Genomic DNA, 16503 nt, shown 5'->3' with positions numbered 1-16503 from the left:
ACGATTTTGAAAGGGAGATAATCACGATAATTTTCAGTTATTAATCAATTTATTTACCATTTTCTTTGTAAATTGAAATTTTAACAAATTATATATTTTTTCGTTACTATTTGCACACGTGTGTCCCAATGCAGACTAGTTCTCGTTCATTTTCTTGTATCAATCTGTAACTTCCTTATGACGTAGTAAAGCCCATTTTTCCAAGCACAAGCTAGTGCTACTATGTTTAAGAAAGTTGCACACAGCGTGTCCCTGGGAAAATGAACCGTTGCTTTATACATGTATTTCTGCCTTATGTTTGTAGGTTATTTTCCGTAATCCTTCCAAGCACAAGCTAGTGCTAATGTGTATCGATTATTAGCACATAACAAGTACCTGGAAACATTTTGGACATGGGTGGTACCTTTTGAGTTCTTCTGTATTTCTTGATCTGTGGTGAAGTTATTTCCGACTCCTCTCCAAGCACAGGCTAGTGCTAATGCTTGTTTATCATTTGCACATAACAAGTACTTGGGAAGATATCAGATTGATCTGTAAATCTGTCGACTTTGTCTTCGTTTTCCTCTTGCTTTTCTTTTCCATTATCTCTTGACGTTGCGATGTTAAACCTTTGATCTCTCTCCAAGCACAGGCTAGTGCTAATGTTGTATTTTCATCAGCACATAACAAGTACCTGGAAAGATCTCAATGTAATTTTCTCGGCTTCTCTGATGTTATCAATTTTTTATCTGTTTTTCTTCTTCCTCTAAGATGCAAATTGCCAATCCCCTCTCCAAGCACAGACTAGTGTCATGGAGTCATTTTGGAACTCATTTTATATTTTGGTGAAAATTTAGTTTTCAGCAAAAAGACATAAGTTTAAGATATTTTATTTATTTAAAGTTCATTTCGAAGCTGCAGTATTTATTAAAAGTATTTTTGTTTGATAATCGTTCATTATTGTTGAAGGAAATCATTTTTATATTCTCGAAACATTTAAGATAAGAATTTCACATCTGATAGATATTTATTTTGGCATTTGTCACTTTAGATTTTCTCTTTGTTAGGCTTTATTTTTATCAATTTAAGATGTTTTAGCGACAAGCTAAGTGGACACAATCAGACATGTTTTTTACTAATTCCATTGTCCGGTAAACACAAACAAGTTGTTGTGTAAACAACCTATGTCTAGGTAACCTGGTCAATTAGGGTTCTTTGTCCTGTCCAGCAAAGACCTTTCCACGCCCCTTTTTACCCCAAAATATCAGGGTAACTAAGATAGCTTGATTGTTTAACGAATCTGATTGGACGAACCTGAAACAGTAACGCAAAATCGAACAAGTGAATTTCGGTCCCAAAAGTGGCATTATCGAATGCGCTTTAGAAGATATAACATCTAAAACCTACTTCACTGTGTTTGTTATAACTGTTTTCAGGTGAGTCAAGTATTTTTATCTATTATTTTATTTAATTGCATCATGAAACTTCGTTAAGTTTCATTTCCATTTTATTTTAGTAAAGTTGATTTCTCGATCAGTGTAAATAGATGTATATATGTTCAAAAAAAAGGTTGGTTTATTCTTCACAAACTTTCTATACTCAAGGGAATTTTTAAACGCGTTATAGAATTAAGTTTTACGCTCGCATGTTGGAAATGATAATTTTAACTTATCGCTTGTTCATACTTAATACAATTTAAGGTCAGTTCCACAAGGATAAGATATTGATTATTTTAATAAACGCGTTATGCGTAATATTTTCACATGTGTAGGTTAATTTAATAAGAAATTATTTATCGTAAACTATTCTTGTCGTTTAGTCCTATTTTTATTATGAGTCATGAATTTTTGATACAAAGCAAGCTCGTATAATTTAATAGCTAGTTTTCCCCAATTCATATTATATTGTTTCATATTTATATTATTTGCATATTCGCGATTAGTTTCGTAATGCTAAGTTTAGTCTCGATTTCGAATATTTCTCAACCAATGCTCATTGTCGGAATTGATTATTTTTGGGTTGATAGGTTTATAGTTTAAGCTTTTACAAGCGCCACATATATGCTCTACCGTGTTTATATTTCGAAAGATACCAGATCTCAATATGTTCTTACATATGTACATCCCCCTAGTCAAAATATTATATACTCATTATTTTATGCTGTTCGGCACGTGCTTTATGCTCTGTTAGGTTCAAATAGTCGGTCTCGCATTATGCTCATATATTTAATATTAAGTCCGCATCTTGCTCATATATTTGAATGCTAAATAAGCTTTTATTTATAAGAAATATTATAAGCATACGTGTTCGTCAGTTTAAATGCATATGCTCATGCATTTACATAAAATTTGTATACTATAGATATTAATTGATCATTTATATGAATTATATGTTTCTATTATTTGTATTATATACTATTATATTGTGTAAAATATATATCATTATCGAATGCGCTTTAGAAGATATAACATCTAAAACCAACTTCACTGTGTTTGTTATAACTGTTTTCAGGCCCTTACCCATACTCATTAGTCCGTAAGGTGTGCTGTTGGTTAAGTCCAACCATAACAGGCAAACGACAGTCCACACAACCCAGCATCCGACAACTCAGATAACAGTCAGAAACCCAACTCTGATAACTGGCGGAGACCCTAGTTCAACAATACGGTACCTCACTAGTATATGTATTGGTTGAGATCACAAGACGTAATAGAACGAGACATGCCAGCCCCAGAAAATGCAGCAGGTCAGCAGGAAGCCGAAATAATCCAAGTTCCGGTCAACCCACCAGCAGAAGTCATGGCACCACTCAACGTTCCAATCGTTCCAGCCCCTCAAGGACCGCCACCTGGTTTCCCTGTGCAAAGATACAACGTGAACATAGAATTGTTCACGGGAAAAGGTAATGTTACCGCATTAGAATGGTGGACAATGTTTGTAACATTTGTCACACTCCAGAGGATGCCAGAAGCGGATGCCCTTCTGGTTTTCCCTTTTCATTTAGCCGGGGTAGCTAAAGCATGGTTTAACACCCTTGATACACAGACAAAAAGCACATTTAACAATTTAAAAGCAGCATTTTTACAACGCTTTAAACCTACACTAAATGCAGGAGTTAAAATAACAGAACTAAGACAATACGCTTATGAAACTGTCGACGAATATATCGACAGAGCTTTAAGTTTAAATTCAAATAACTGTGTTTCTGAGGAATTTCTCATTTCAGTGACCGAGAAGGGTTTCAAGAAGGGTATGGGACATATCATACTCCCCAATCGGTCAAAGACCATGCATGCCCTACGAGAAATTGCCAATGTTGCCGAAATGACTATCGCTGTGTCTGGTCAGCCACAGATGGAGGACATTACATCCACCATCAATCAAGCTGTATGTTCTGCAGTCAAATCGGTTGAAGCCAACATGCTAGATAGCATCATGACAAGAATGGACACAACATTATCCGCCATGAACCGACCAGACCGCAGACCAGATTACAGACCAGAACAGCACAGAGTCAAGTTCAACACACAGCAAAACCACCAGTACAGTACCAAATCAGATGAATGTGGTTATTGTGGGGGTAAGTCCTGTAAAATAAGGTCACAATGTCCTGCATCACATAAAGTATGTCATTTTTGTAAAAAGTTAGGTCATTTTGAAAAAAAATGTATAAAAAAGATTAGACTTGCAGCTCAAGGTCAAGATTAGGGACACGGGCCTGTCTGTAGAACAACCACTATAGATGGGCACATAGATAGGCAAGAAAGGGTAATTAACTTAATCACCACTTTAGATGCTAAAAAGAGTACCACAAAAGTTTCTGTGGGTGGGACAAGAACATGTGCATTAGTCGATACAGGAGCAAACATATCTGTAATGAGTAAGCAGTTCTTTCTAAGAACTCCTTACTCAACACACAAACTCGAGCCACCAGACATTACAAGCGTAATTGCTGTTAATGGCAATCATGTAAAAGTGCTAGGCAAAGTTAACATATCCGTTACTATAGGAAACAGAAATTTTAGGGCTTCAATTTATGTTTTGCCACAGTTACACCATTCTTTAATTTTAGGCGTAGATTTTTTGAAACAAACAAAAGCTAAGTTAAATTTTGAAACTGACACATTTGAAATTTTTGAAAATAACGATGTAGTCACCCTCAGTCGATTAACATCAAAACAAGGTTTAGCAAAAACAAGCAAAGCAATAACAATTCCAAAACGATCACAAACTTTGATTAGTGTTGCTGTCTCACACCAAACACATGATTCAACAGTGCTGTTAGAGCCGCTTAAGTCATTAGCTCACAAGCACAGAATTTTAGCAGCAAAAGCACTAGTTAAAATCAAGCACGGTAAAGCTTATTTAAGCTTAATGAACCCCACTGATAATAAAGTACGCATTAAGGCACGTACTAAACTGGCTAAGGTAGCTCATGTCAATACAGAAACTATTCAAAATTTTAATGATACTAAACCATCAGTGTCATCAATTAAAACACCAAACAGCACATCATGCTCAGATCTTAAGTTTGATTTATCAGAATCTGATTTAACAGATAGTGAAAAACAAAAGATGCACAACTTTTTGAATGAAAACAAACAAAGTTTTGCAACAGATATGACAGAATTAGGAAAAACTCCCTTGTATAAACACAAAATTGTAACTGTACCAGGTGCACGGCCTGTAAGACGTAATCCGTATAGGCAGTCACCTCAAGTTAGGCGTGAAACTGAAAATCAAATTCAGGAATTATTAGATAACGGAATTATTGAAGAATCAAATTCTGATTGGTGTTCCCCATTAATCATGATTCCTAAGAAAACGGGAGGTTGGAGAATGGCAATTGATTATCGTTCTTTGAATAAATTAACGGTCCCTATGACTTATCCTCTCCCTCATATTGAAAGTGTTTTTGATGCTCTCGGTGAAGCTAAAGCGCAATATTTTACAAATTTAGATTTAAAAAGTTCGTTTTGGCAAATCCCTCTTGACGAAGAAACTAAACATAAGAGTGCTTTCATATCCCAATCAGGTGTTTACGAATGGAATCGTATGAGTTATGGACTCATGAATGCAGCTATCACATTTCAATGTCTTATGACTCAAGTTTTTAGAGGTTTAAATTGGAAATTCTTACTCATATACATTGATGATATCCTTATCTTCAGTAATTCTTTTGAGGAACATTTAGAACATTTGAGTCAAGTTTTTACCAGGTTAAAAGACGCCAACTTAAAGTTACAACCTGCAAAATGCAATTTTGCTGTAAAAGAAGTCAAATTTCTAGGTCACATTATGTCTCGACGTGGTATTGAAGTTGATCCAGAAAAAACTAATGCTGTTAGTCAATTTCCGGTTCCAAAAACAGTCAAACAGGTTAGGAGTTTTCTTGGCATGGCTAACTACTATCGTCGTTTCATTAAAGGTCATTCTGACATTGTTTCACCATTAACAGCTTTATTACGTAAAGATGCACAATTCCAATGGACACCACAGTGTCAACAGGCCTTTGAAACCATGAAAAATGCTCTGCTTACTGCCCCTGTTCTATCCTATCCAGATCCAAATAGGTCTTTCATTTTAACCTGTGATGCTTCTGATAAAGCCATTGGTTATGTGTTAGGGCAAAAGGATGATGAAGGTAGAGAATATGTAGTAGCTTATGGTGGTAAAGCTTTGAGTGGCCCTGAGAAAAGTTACCATACATCGGAGAAGGAGTGTTTGGCTATATTAAGAGGCGTTGAAGCATACCGCCCCTATCTAGCTAACTCTCACTTCACGGTGGTAACAGATCACAGTGCACTCACTTGGTTGAAATCTGCAAAATTATCTAATAGGCTTGAAAGATGGGCTCTGAAGTTACAAGACTTGAATTATGATATTATCCATCGTCCAGGGAAAAGCAACGTTGTTGCAGATTGTTTAAGTCGTAGGCCATATATTGAGGCACCAACTGTACAATCTGTATCAACTGCGTATCCTACAACAGATTCCAAATTAGAGTCCGATACTGATCTTGAAACAGATCGTGCCTCTATTTGTGAATCTGATGAACTACCCGATGGTTGGAGAACCGTCACGGAGTTTATTTATGACGATGAGATTACAGATTCTTGTCCAATCATTTCTGCCATTGACATTGAAGAACTTCCACAAGCTTTAGACAATCCAAATTCGCTATTTGAAAAACAACAAAATTGTCCAGATTTTGCTAACATCATCAAATACTTACAAAACAACACACTTCCACAAGATGAAAAATTACATCGTTCTATAGTTGCTGAAAGTAAATTTTATTCCATTTCTAATGGTGTATTGTATCATTTGTACCAAAGAAGGTGTAGAAGATTACCTACTGAGCTTAGACATATAAAACAAATTGCTTTACCTACTTGTTTAAGGGAAGAAGCTTTACATTGTTACCACGATTCTCTTTTAGGCGGAGGACACTTAGGTCAAGACAAAGTTTATTCTTCTTTATTGGAAAAATATTACTGGCCTAAAATGCATTCAGACGTGTTACAATACATCAAAACTTGTGATAGGTGTCAACGAGCAAAAAGGAATTACAATCCAAACAATCCACCTTTGACCCCAATGCCACATGTTGGTAGGTTTCATCGTTGGCATATTGATATTCTTGGACCTTTGTCTAAAACTAAAGATGGCTATGAACATATCCTCTTAGTAGTCGATTCTTTCACTAGATGGACTGAAGGTTTCCCCATGAAAACCCAAACCGCTAAGGAAGTTGCAAACATTCTTTGCTCTGAAGTTTTCTCCAGGTTCGGAAGCCCAAAGATCCTATTTAGTGACCAAGCTCAGTCGTTCATGGCTAAAATCATAAAGGCTATTTGCGAAATGTTTCAAGTTAAACAACATCACTCAAGTTCCTATCACGCAAATACCAACGGTACAGTAGAACGCCAAAATAGTACTTTAGCAGCTTGTCTCAGAACGTATTGCAATAAGGACCAGTCAAATTGGCCTTCTCTTATCCCTTTTGTAATGATGGCTTATAGGAAATCACCATCCTGTAACACAACAGGATACTCTCCCTTTTACATGATGTTTGGGGAAGAAATGCGGCTTCCTTTTGATGTAGCGTTAGAGCCAAAGGACAATTTAAGTCGCGATCTCAAAGACTATATAGCAGGATTTTTGGCAAACTTAAAAATTGCTCATACAATTGCAAAAGAAAGAGACCAACAACAAAAAACAAAAGATAAGGAAAGACATGACCTTAAATCCAACATTCCAAATTTTTCTGTTGGTGACCAAGTTTTGTTGACAAATAACAAAGTCCCAAAAGGTCTATCTCGCAAATTACACGACAAAGCAAACGGTCCTTATCGCATCATTGAACTTGGTCCAAACTTCACGTACAAGATTAAGCACATTGAAAACAACACTGTACACAAATCTTTGATGAATGCAACAAATATGAGGCGCTATTATGACCCAAATATTCATCGTCAAAGATATATAAATCCCCAAGATCAAATTGAAAATGATGAAGGTTTAAATCAAAATGAGCATGATGTGCAACCACCTCAAATTGACAATGAAGTGGAAAATACACAGGTTAGAAATCATGTTGAAAATGAAGTTGCTGAACAAATAGCTATTGACGCAAACAATGACCTACAAAATAGTCAAGTAGATAATCAAAATAATCAAAATAGAAATGAGAAATTTGGTTTTCAACAAATAAAAAGTGGAATTTTTCGAAATGGTCAAAGATTTATGAGAGTCGAATGGCAAGATGGAGCTCGAACTTGGGAACCAAACTCAAGTTTCGACCAAGATTTATTACATGAAATAAATCTAAAATATACACAGAAAGGGAAAAAACGTCAGACAATTATGAAAAAAAGAATCTGAGAACCTTTAACTTGTAGATTAAAATACCAGTAAAAAAATTAAAATTTTGCTGCTACATTTATTGGTTAAAGATTACAATCATTAGTTTTTCCTTAATAATCATAAAATTTTAAATGTTTTCAGTTAGGACTCATAATCATTAGACTAAATACTTTGGAACAAGTGCCCCAATATTTTAAATATGCACTCATATCTTTTGATAAAATCACAGCCAATATACATATATATATATATAGGTGTCACACCATATACCTGTATACACATGCAATGACAAAATATTCCGTAAGGTTTAATAAAACTTCATATTTGTGTAATATAATAAAACTGCTGACCATAGTTATTTAGTGCTTTCAATTTTTTCGGAAATTTTGATGTGATAAAGTCAATCCTTAACAGCTAGTCTGTTGTATTTAGTGCTAGAAATGTGTGCTCATGCGCATGACATGCATACTCGACTTTCATCATATCAATAAATTTTTTTTATTCCTTTTAAATTATTTTTTTTTTCGATATTTTGTAGGCAATTTTGGGCTTGGTCAGCGAGTTTTTATATACACTATTATGATGGTCATTTTTTGTGGTGTATCAGTTGGTGCCATGACAGCCAAAGAAACAGACATAGTACAAAGAATAAATTATGGTGTGATTTTTAAAGAAGAAACAAAATTGTATTTAGCTAAGGAGTCCTGGTTACACACATTCAAGGTGTCATTACCTGAACATTTTAGTTTACCAAACATAAGTTTTTGTAATGAAAACTCTACCCAATGTGATTATTTCAATTCCATTATTAATTTTGTTCGCCATTTACAGGACACCACAAAAATTCATTTGATAGAGTCAATTAGGAGTATTAAAACACTAATTCCCCAAAATGATATTTTATTAAAAAAGCGCAATGCACGCTCATTTTTACCATTCATAGGCTCATTAGCTAAAGGTTTATTTGGCACTGCAACCATGGGAGATGTAAATTTACTGGCTAGCCATATCAACCAAATAAATCAAAGAACAAGATTAATGGCTAGGGCTCTAGAGCAACATGGAGATCACTTGTCTTCATTTATGTCACTAGTTGACAAAAGAACAACCAATCTGATGGATGGAATTCAACAAAACTCAGTAGAAATTCTTGCCATTGCAAACAAATTTCAGATGTCATTAGAGAACACCCAAAGTTTTTTCCTTAACACGACCACATTACTAACAGAGCTCACTAACAAAGGCAACATGCTCAGAAGCAAAGTGGACCAATTTCAGGCAGCAATCCAAAGTTTGGTCGAAGGGCGGATCTCACCATTCTTATTGCCAAAACATACTCTAACACTAGCTCTGCATAAAATCCAAACCATCTTAACAAATTCATATCCTGGATTCTACTTAACACAACCTCACCCATCCTATTACTATACTAATTCAAATTTCATGTTTATGCGTAACCACTCTAAACTTTTCATTACCCTTCGTTTTCCTATATCTTCACTCACTCACCCTCTTCGTCTTTACAAGATCTTGTCACTTCCTGTTCCTGTAAATAATTCTCTCAAGCATGCTACTAAGTTACTAGATCTACCTGATTTCTTTGCTATAACACATCAGCATGACTATTATTTACATATCTCAGCTAACGAACTAAGTAACTGCAAGCATGAATCAATAGTCACGTGCAATTTTAACAAGGCACTCATACCAACGCATGTTCCACAATGCACTATTGGATTGTTCAATAACGACATCAACCAGGTTTCACAATTCTGTGATTTCCGATTTCTGAAAAACCATTTGACCCATGACATCATTGAATTGAGTTCCACATCAGTATTGGTGTATCAAAGTGATTCGCTTGCACTCAATTGCCCAGGTAAACAAACCACTTTACCTGGTTGCAAGTTCTGTGTTATTCAGTTACCGTGCAAGTGTTCACTGTCTACAGTATCTTTATACTTACCTCCCAGATTGGTCAACTGTTATAATAAAACCTCAGAACTGTCAGTGTTCCATCCAATTAATTTAGCAGTTTTACAAGAATTTTTCAATCAAAATAAGTTAAAAACTATTTTAGGAGATTCTTTATTTTCAAATCAAATCAGTATGACAATACCAAATTTTAAATTTTATACTCATAATATGTCTAATATTTTAGCTGCAGACCACGAAGTACATTTAAGTTTAAAGAAAATGTCTGCTGCAGCTAGAAATGATTCCCTTATATTTAAGTCTTTAACTGAACCACTTTTATATGGTCAAATTAAATTGCAATCTGAGTGGCCTGATTTAAACGCCATTTTGATTTTTGTCGCTATTGGAATAGCGTCAGTAACATTTCTATTTTTTATATTCATGTTTTTGAAATTTCGTCGAATGGCAACTGCCATTTTAGTACTGCAACAAGTTGTAAAATCAAAATCAGACAGCGTTCCATCATTTATTTACCATAAAGTTACTGCAACACCTGCACCAAATGATATTTCAATTCTTGAAAAGTTTATAACATCAGAATTTACATGGTTACATGCTTCTGTTATACTAAGTTGTTTAGTACTTGTGCTTTTATCAGTACTTGTTTACTTCCTGTATCGTCGAAGAAATTCAAAATGCACTCGGGTTTACCTAGAAATAACGTCCGGTGGTGATTGTGTTACAATACCCATAATAAACTTATCATTGTGTCCATCGTACTACGATTTCTCAACACCGTCAGTGCAAAACATTACAATTTCAGCTCTTCCTTATTCTAAATTGTTTTTTCTGTGTTCTTCATTTGTCATTACCAATAAATTAACAATGAAAACTGTACAAATTCCAGATTCAGTCAGCATAGGATATCTAACTCGAAGAAGACTTAACAAAATTTTAATGCAATCTTTTAATGCGTATGTTCTAGTTACGCACCAACGTTTTGCTACTGTATTAAATCCAGCCAGTTTTGGTTCATAGTTGAAAAGTCAGTTTTAGACCCAATTTTCGTATAGGTGATGCAATGGACAATACTTTTTATATGACCTTATTACTCAGGACTAAGTTAATTATATATATTCTTTTGTATATTTTGTATATTTTGTATATATTGTGTGATTTGTTTGTTTTTAATTTGATTATATATGTTTATTATTTACAAATGTATGATTACTATTTTCCAGATAAAATTAGTTCATGATTTCGGGACGAAATCAGCTGAAGTAGGGGGGAGTTGTCATGGAGTCATTTTGGAACTCATTTTATATTTTGGTGAAAATTTAGTTTTCAGCAAAAAGACATAAGTTTAAGATATTTTATTTATTTAAAGTTCATTTCGAAGCTGCAGTATTTATTAAAAGTATTTTTGTTTGATAATCGTTCATTATTGTTGAAGGAAATCATTTTTATATTCTCGAAACATTTAAGATAAGAATTTCACATCTGATAGATATTTATTTTGGCATTTGTCACTTTAGATTTTCTCTTTGTTAGGCTTTATTTTTATCAATTTAAGATGTTTTAGCGACAAGCTAAGTGGACACAATCAGACATGTTTTTTACTAATTCCATTGTCCGGTAAACACAAACAAGTTGTTGTGTAAACAACCTATGTCTAGGTAACCTGGTCAATTAGGGTTCTTTGTCCTGTCCAGCAAAGACCTTTCCACGCCCCTTTTTACCCCAAAATATCAGGGTAACTAAGATAGCTTGATTGTTTAACGAATCTGATTGGACGAACCTGAAACAGTAACGCAAAATCGAACAAGTGAATTTCGGTCCCAAAAGTGGCATTATCGAATGCGCTTTAGAAGATATAACATCTAAAACCTACTTCACTGTGTTTGTTATAACTGTTTTCAGGTGAGTCAAGTATTTTTATCTATTATTTTATTTAATTGCATCATGAAACTTCGTTAAGTTTCATTTCCATTTTATTTTAGTAAAGTTGATTTCTCGATCAGTGTAAATAGATGTATATATGTTCAAAAAAAAGGTTGGTTTATTCTTCACAAACTTTCTATACTCAAGGGAATTTTTAAACGCGTTATAGAATTAAGTTTTACGCTCGCATGTTGGAAATGATAATTTTAACTTATCGCTTGTTCATACTTAATACAATTTAAGGTCAGTTCCACAAGGATAAGATATTGATTATTTTAATAAACGCGTTATGCGTAATATTTTCACATGTGTAGGTTAATTTAATAAGAAATTATTTATCGTAAACTATTCTTGTCGTTTAGTCCTATTTTTATTATGAGTCATGAATTTTTGATACAAAGCAAGCTCGTATAATTTAATAGCTAGTTTTCCCCAATTCATATTATATTGTTTCATATTTATATTATTTGCATATTCGCGATTAGTTTCGTAATGCTAAGTTTAGTCTCGATTTCGAATATTTCTCAACCAATGCTCATTGTCGGAATTGATTATTTTTGGGTTGATAGGTTTATAGTTTAAGCTTTTACAAGCGCCACATATATGCTCTACCGTGTTTATATTTCGAAAGATACCAGATCTCAATATGTTCTTACATATGTACATCCCCCTAGTCAAAATATTATATACTCATTATTTTATGCTGTTCGGCACGTGCTTTATGCTCTGTTAGGTTCAAATAGTCGGTCTCGCATTATGCTCATATATTTAATATTAAGTCCGCATCTTGCTCATATATTTGAATGCTAAATAAGCTTTTATTTATAAGAAATATTATAAGCATACGTGTTCGTCAGTTTAAATGCATATGCTCATGCATTTACATAAAATTTGTATACTATAGATATTAATTGATCATTTATATGAATTATATGTTTCTATTATTTGTATTATATACTATTATATTGTGTAAAATATATATCATTATCGAATGCGCTTTAGAAGATATAACATCTAAAACCAACTTCACTGTGTTTGTTATAACTGTTTTCAGGCCCTTACCCATACTCATTAGTCCGTAAGGTGTGCTGTTGGTTAAGTCCAACCATAACAGGCAAACGACAGTCCACACAACCCAGCATCCGACAACTCAGATAACAGTCAGAAACCCAACTCTGATACTAGTGCTAATGTACATTTATCATTAGCACTTAGTAAGTACCCGGGAAGATCTCAGCTTTATTTTCGACTTTCTTCTTTGGATGTAATGTTCGTTCTGACAATCTTACATCAAGTTTTTGTATTTAAGGGCTAAGGTGTCAACAATTGATAAGTGTCATATCGCAGATTCAGATTCAATATTTTATTATAGTCTCACCACATACAAACATAAAATGAGATTCACATACATAGATTTAAAACATTAAAACATTTGCATTGCATGTACCAATCTAAAAAAGATTTATGAGAGACTTTTAAGATATACTATATACATATAAACATATTTTTACACATTTAGAATTAAAAATTCTGACACAATATACATTTTTACTAAATGATATTAAAACATTTGTTTCTTTAAAAACTAGTGAAATAGAATACTATTTCTTCTTAATAAAATGCTGTTGCAGGTTTTGGCAACTATAGCAGCAACATTGTCATTACTAAATAAAAATATAAATTTTTCATTATCTGATAAAAGGTTAAAATGTTCATTAAAATGTAAAGCTTCATGTATCATGATTTGTCTTAGATCCACATATAATGGGCATTTTAAAATGACATGCATTTCATCTTCAACAATAGAGCTACAGTTAAAACATGTCCTCTCGTGGACTTCTTTCTTTTCATATCTTCCAGTTTCTAGTTTTAGTGGAGCTACCCCACATCTAAATTTAGCAAATGAACTTCTGTTCTTTAAAGATATAATATTTTGCAAATAATTTTCAGTACAATAGTTATTTTTAAACAATTTGTAAGTTCTTAATTTACTTCCCTCTGCATATGCAGCAACTCTTGTACACCAGTTTGATTTAAACTTATCAAATACATCCTCCTCAATTTGTTTAATACAATTTTTGTTTAATACATTTGATTCAAAATTACAATATTGCTCATAATTATACAATTTTAACATTTCTATAACTCTAAAACTCCAGTTTTTAATTCTGGTATTACACTTTCGTATAGACCACTTAAAAATTTTAAAATTTATCCTGTGTGGGTCCATTATGGAACACCTAGCCCAATGTCTCAAGACACTTGACCATTGTTTAACGCATGGAGGTTTCCAGCCCATATCACCAGCTATGGCATCATTTGGTGTGTATTTGCCAACACCCATGAAAAATCTCATGGCCCTGTTTTGGACTGCATTTATGCAGGAAAAGTCTCTTGTTCCCCAAATACCTGCGCCATAACTAATAACTGACCATACCATTGTATCATACAGTTTAGAAAAAATTTTGTGCTGGAAACCACCATGCATTTTACTCTTTACAATTAATAATCCTAATGCTCTACTGGCTGACTTCGCTACTGCCTTAGCCATTAACTGATAATCTAAATATTCAGTAAGTAATAAGCCTAAATATTGATAACAGTTTACACATTCTATACTATTACCACCAATAGAAAAAATACATTTAGTTTGTAGAACAGCTGGATTTCTAAAATGCATGATCTTAGATTTATTTATATTAACTGACAGCTCATTATTGAGACACCATGTATTAAGCACATTCAACATTTTTTGTAAATCTTCTTCATTCTCTGCCATTAAAATAACATCATCAGCATATAACAATATAGCTAATTTTTCATCATCTATGTTAATACCAATATTCAAAGCATTAATGTCATCAACCAAATTATTTATATATATATTAAACATTATAGATGATAAAACACAACCTTGTTTCAATCCAGAATCAACATTAAACCAGTCAGTCATATTACCATTAATACGTACACTACATTCTACATTAGAGTATAAAGCTTTTAAAGAATACATAAACTTTGAACTTATACCTAGATTTTCTAGTTTGTTGAACAAAAAAACTCTATTAATTGAGTCATATGCTTTCTTAAAGTCTATAAAAGCTACATATGTTGATAATTTACACTTTTTCCTGGTTTCTATTATTGATGTTATAGTGCTTATATGATCAATTGTACTTTTGCCTTTCATAAAACCGTTTTGCTCGTCGTTAATTATCTCCCTTTCATCTAGCCATTTGACTAATCTTTCATTTAAAATACTACAATACATCTTGTATGTGAATGGAGCTAGAGTTATGCCCCTATAAGATAAGGGGTCTCTAGGATCTGATGTAGAACATTTTGGTATTGGGGTTATAATTCCCTTATTCCATATATTTGGTACATTACTAGAACTGAAACATAAGTTAAATAATTTATGTAAAATAGAAATAATAGAGGTATTTTTACAAAACTCAGCTTGAATAAGGTCAATTCCTGCACTTTTACAATTTTTTGCATTCATTACAACTTTATGAACCTCATCAATAGTAATTTCCTTATCTAAATCAATACAAATAATATTTTCTTTAAGAATACAATTTTCAACCTTATTATAATCTGCATTTACATTTGGGTTTAATAAACTGTGAAAACTGTTTTTCCATTTACTTAAAACAGTTTCTAAATTGTTAGATATAGTTCCATCATCCAAAGTAACTTCATTCGGAATACGCATCTGTCTCTCGTTACCAATACCAATTTGACCAATTCTACGCCAAAACTGATTCGTATCATTGTCACTAAAATTAACCAGCTCTTCCTGACAGCGGTACCAATACTGACGCTTATATTTTTGTGTAAGCTTGTCAAAGTCTTTGCGTTTATCAACAAAGTCTTTTCGTAATTGTTGTTTTAAGCTACCCTGTTTACAAGTTACATAGTCCCTTTCTGCCGTGCAAACAATGTTCCATTTATTTGTTAGCTTGTCATTCCACCATGGTTTCTTTATTCGTCTTTTTCGATTGTTTGTACTGTTCAGAACTTTGACCTTAGTTTCTAATTTATCATTCATTTCAGAGTGAAGAATTTCAACAAAGTTATTATATAATTTATCAACCTCAAATTGTCTCCCTTTAGAACATTGTATACTATCTATACACATATTAATTTTATCCAATATATCATTATTTGTCATCCAATCACTTGGTATGTTTTTCACATCATATGAAACATCGCATCTCTTCGTTGAGCTTCTGATGTTTTAGAACATATGAGATAGTCGTTGAATATTGATTAGTGTCATAATTGATCAGGTCGATGTTTGTATCCCAAGCTAAGTTTTGACGATTTTGAAAGGGAGATAATCACGATAATTTTCAGTTATTAATCAATTTATTTACGATTTTCTTTGTAAATTGAAATTTTAACAAATTATATATTTTTTCGTTACTATTTGCACACGTGTGTCCCAATGCAGACTAGTTCTCGTTCATTTTCTTGTATCAATCTGTAACTTCCTTATGACGTAGTAAAGCCCATTTTTCCAAGCACAAGCTAGTGCTACTATGTTTAAGAAAGTTGCACACAGCGTGTCCCTGGGAAAATGAACCGTTGCTTTATACATGTATTTCTGCCTTATGTTTGTAGGTTATTTTCCGTAATCCTTCCAAGCACAAGCTAGTGCTAATGTGTATCGATTATTAGCACATAACAAGTACCTGGAAACATTTTGGACATGGGTGGTACCTTTTGAGTTCTTCTGTATTTCTTGATCTGTGGTGAAGTTATTTCCGACTCCTCTCCAAGCACAGGCTA

General features: G+C 33.3%; 1 protein-coding gene across 2 annotated transcripts; it reads left to right on the top strand.

Annotated features, from left to right (window-relative positions):
• Nucleotides 1–793: 793 nt before the first annotated feature.
• On the top strand, nucleotides 794–12884 carry LOC134695439 (uncharacterized). 2 transcript variants are annotated; one of them, XM_063556690.1, is made up of 3 exons: nucleotides 794–2881; nucleotides 3206–3559; nucleotides 8387–12884. In XM_063556690.1, exons 1-3 carry the CDS (start codon nucleotides 2662–2664, stop codon nucleotides 10801–10803), a joined length of 2991 nt encoding a protein of 996 aa, XP_063412760.1. In that variant the 5' UTR covers nucleotides 794–2661; the 3' UTR covers nucleotides 10804–12884. The 2 variants fall into 2 exon arrangements, with proteins under 2 accessions (XP_063412760.1, XP_063412759.1); XM_063556689.1 differs by having other exon boundaries at nucleotides 794–3559.
• The last annotated feature ends 3619 nt before the right edge of the window (nucleotides 12885–16503 follow it).

The sequence above is a fragment of the Mytilus trossulus genome, chromosome 13 (assembly GCF_036588685.1).
Source record: "Mytilus trossulus isolate FHL-02 chromosome 13, PNRI_Mtr1.1.1.hap1, whole genome shotgun sequence".
NCBI lineage: Eukaryota > Metazoa > Mollusca > Bivalvia > Mytilida > Mytilidae > Mytilus > Mytilus trossulus.
This window is presented reverse-complemented; position numbering and strand designations above follow the sequence as displayed.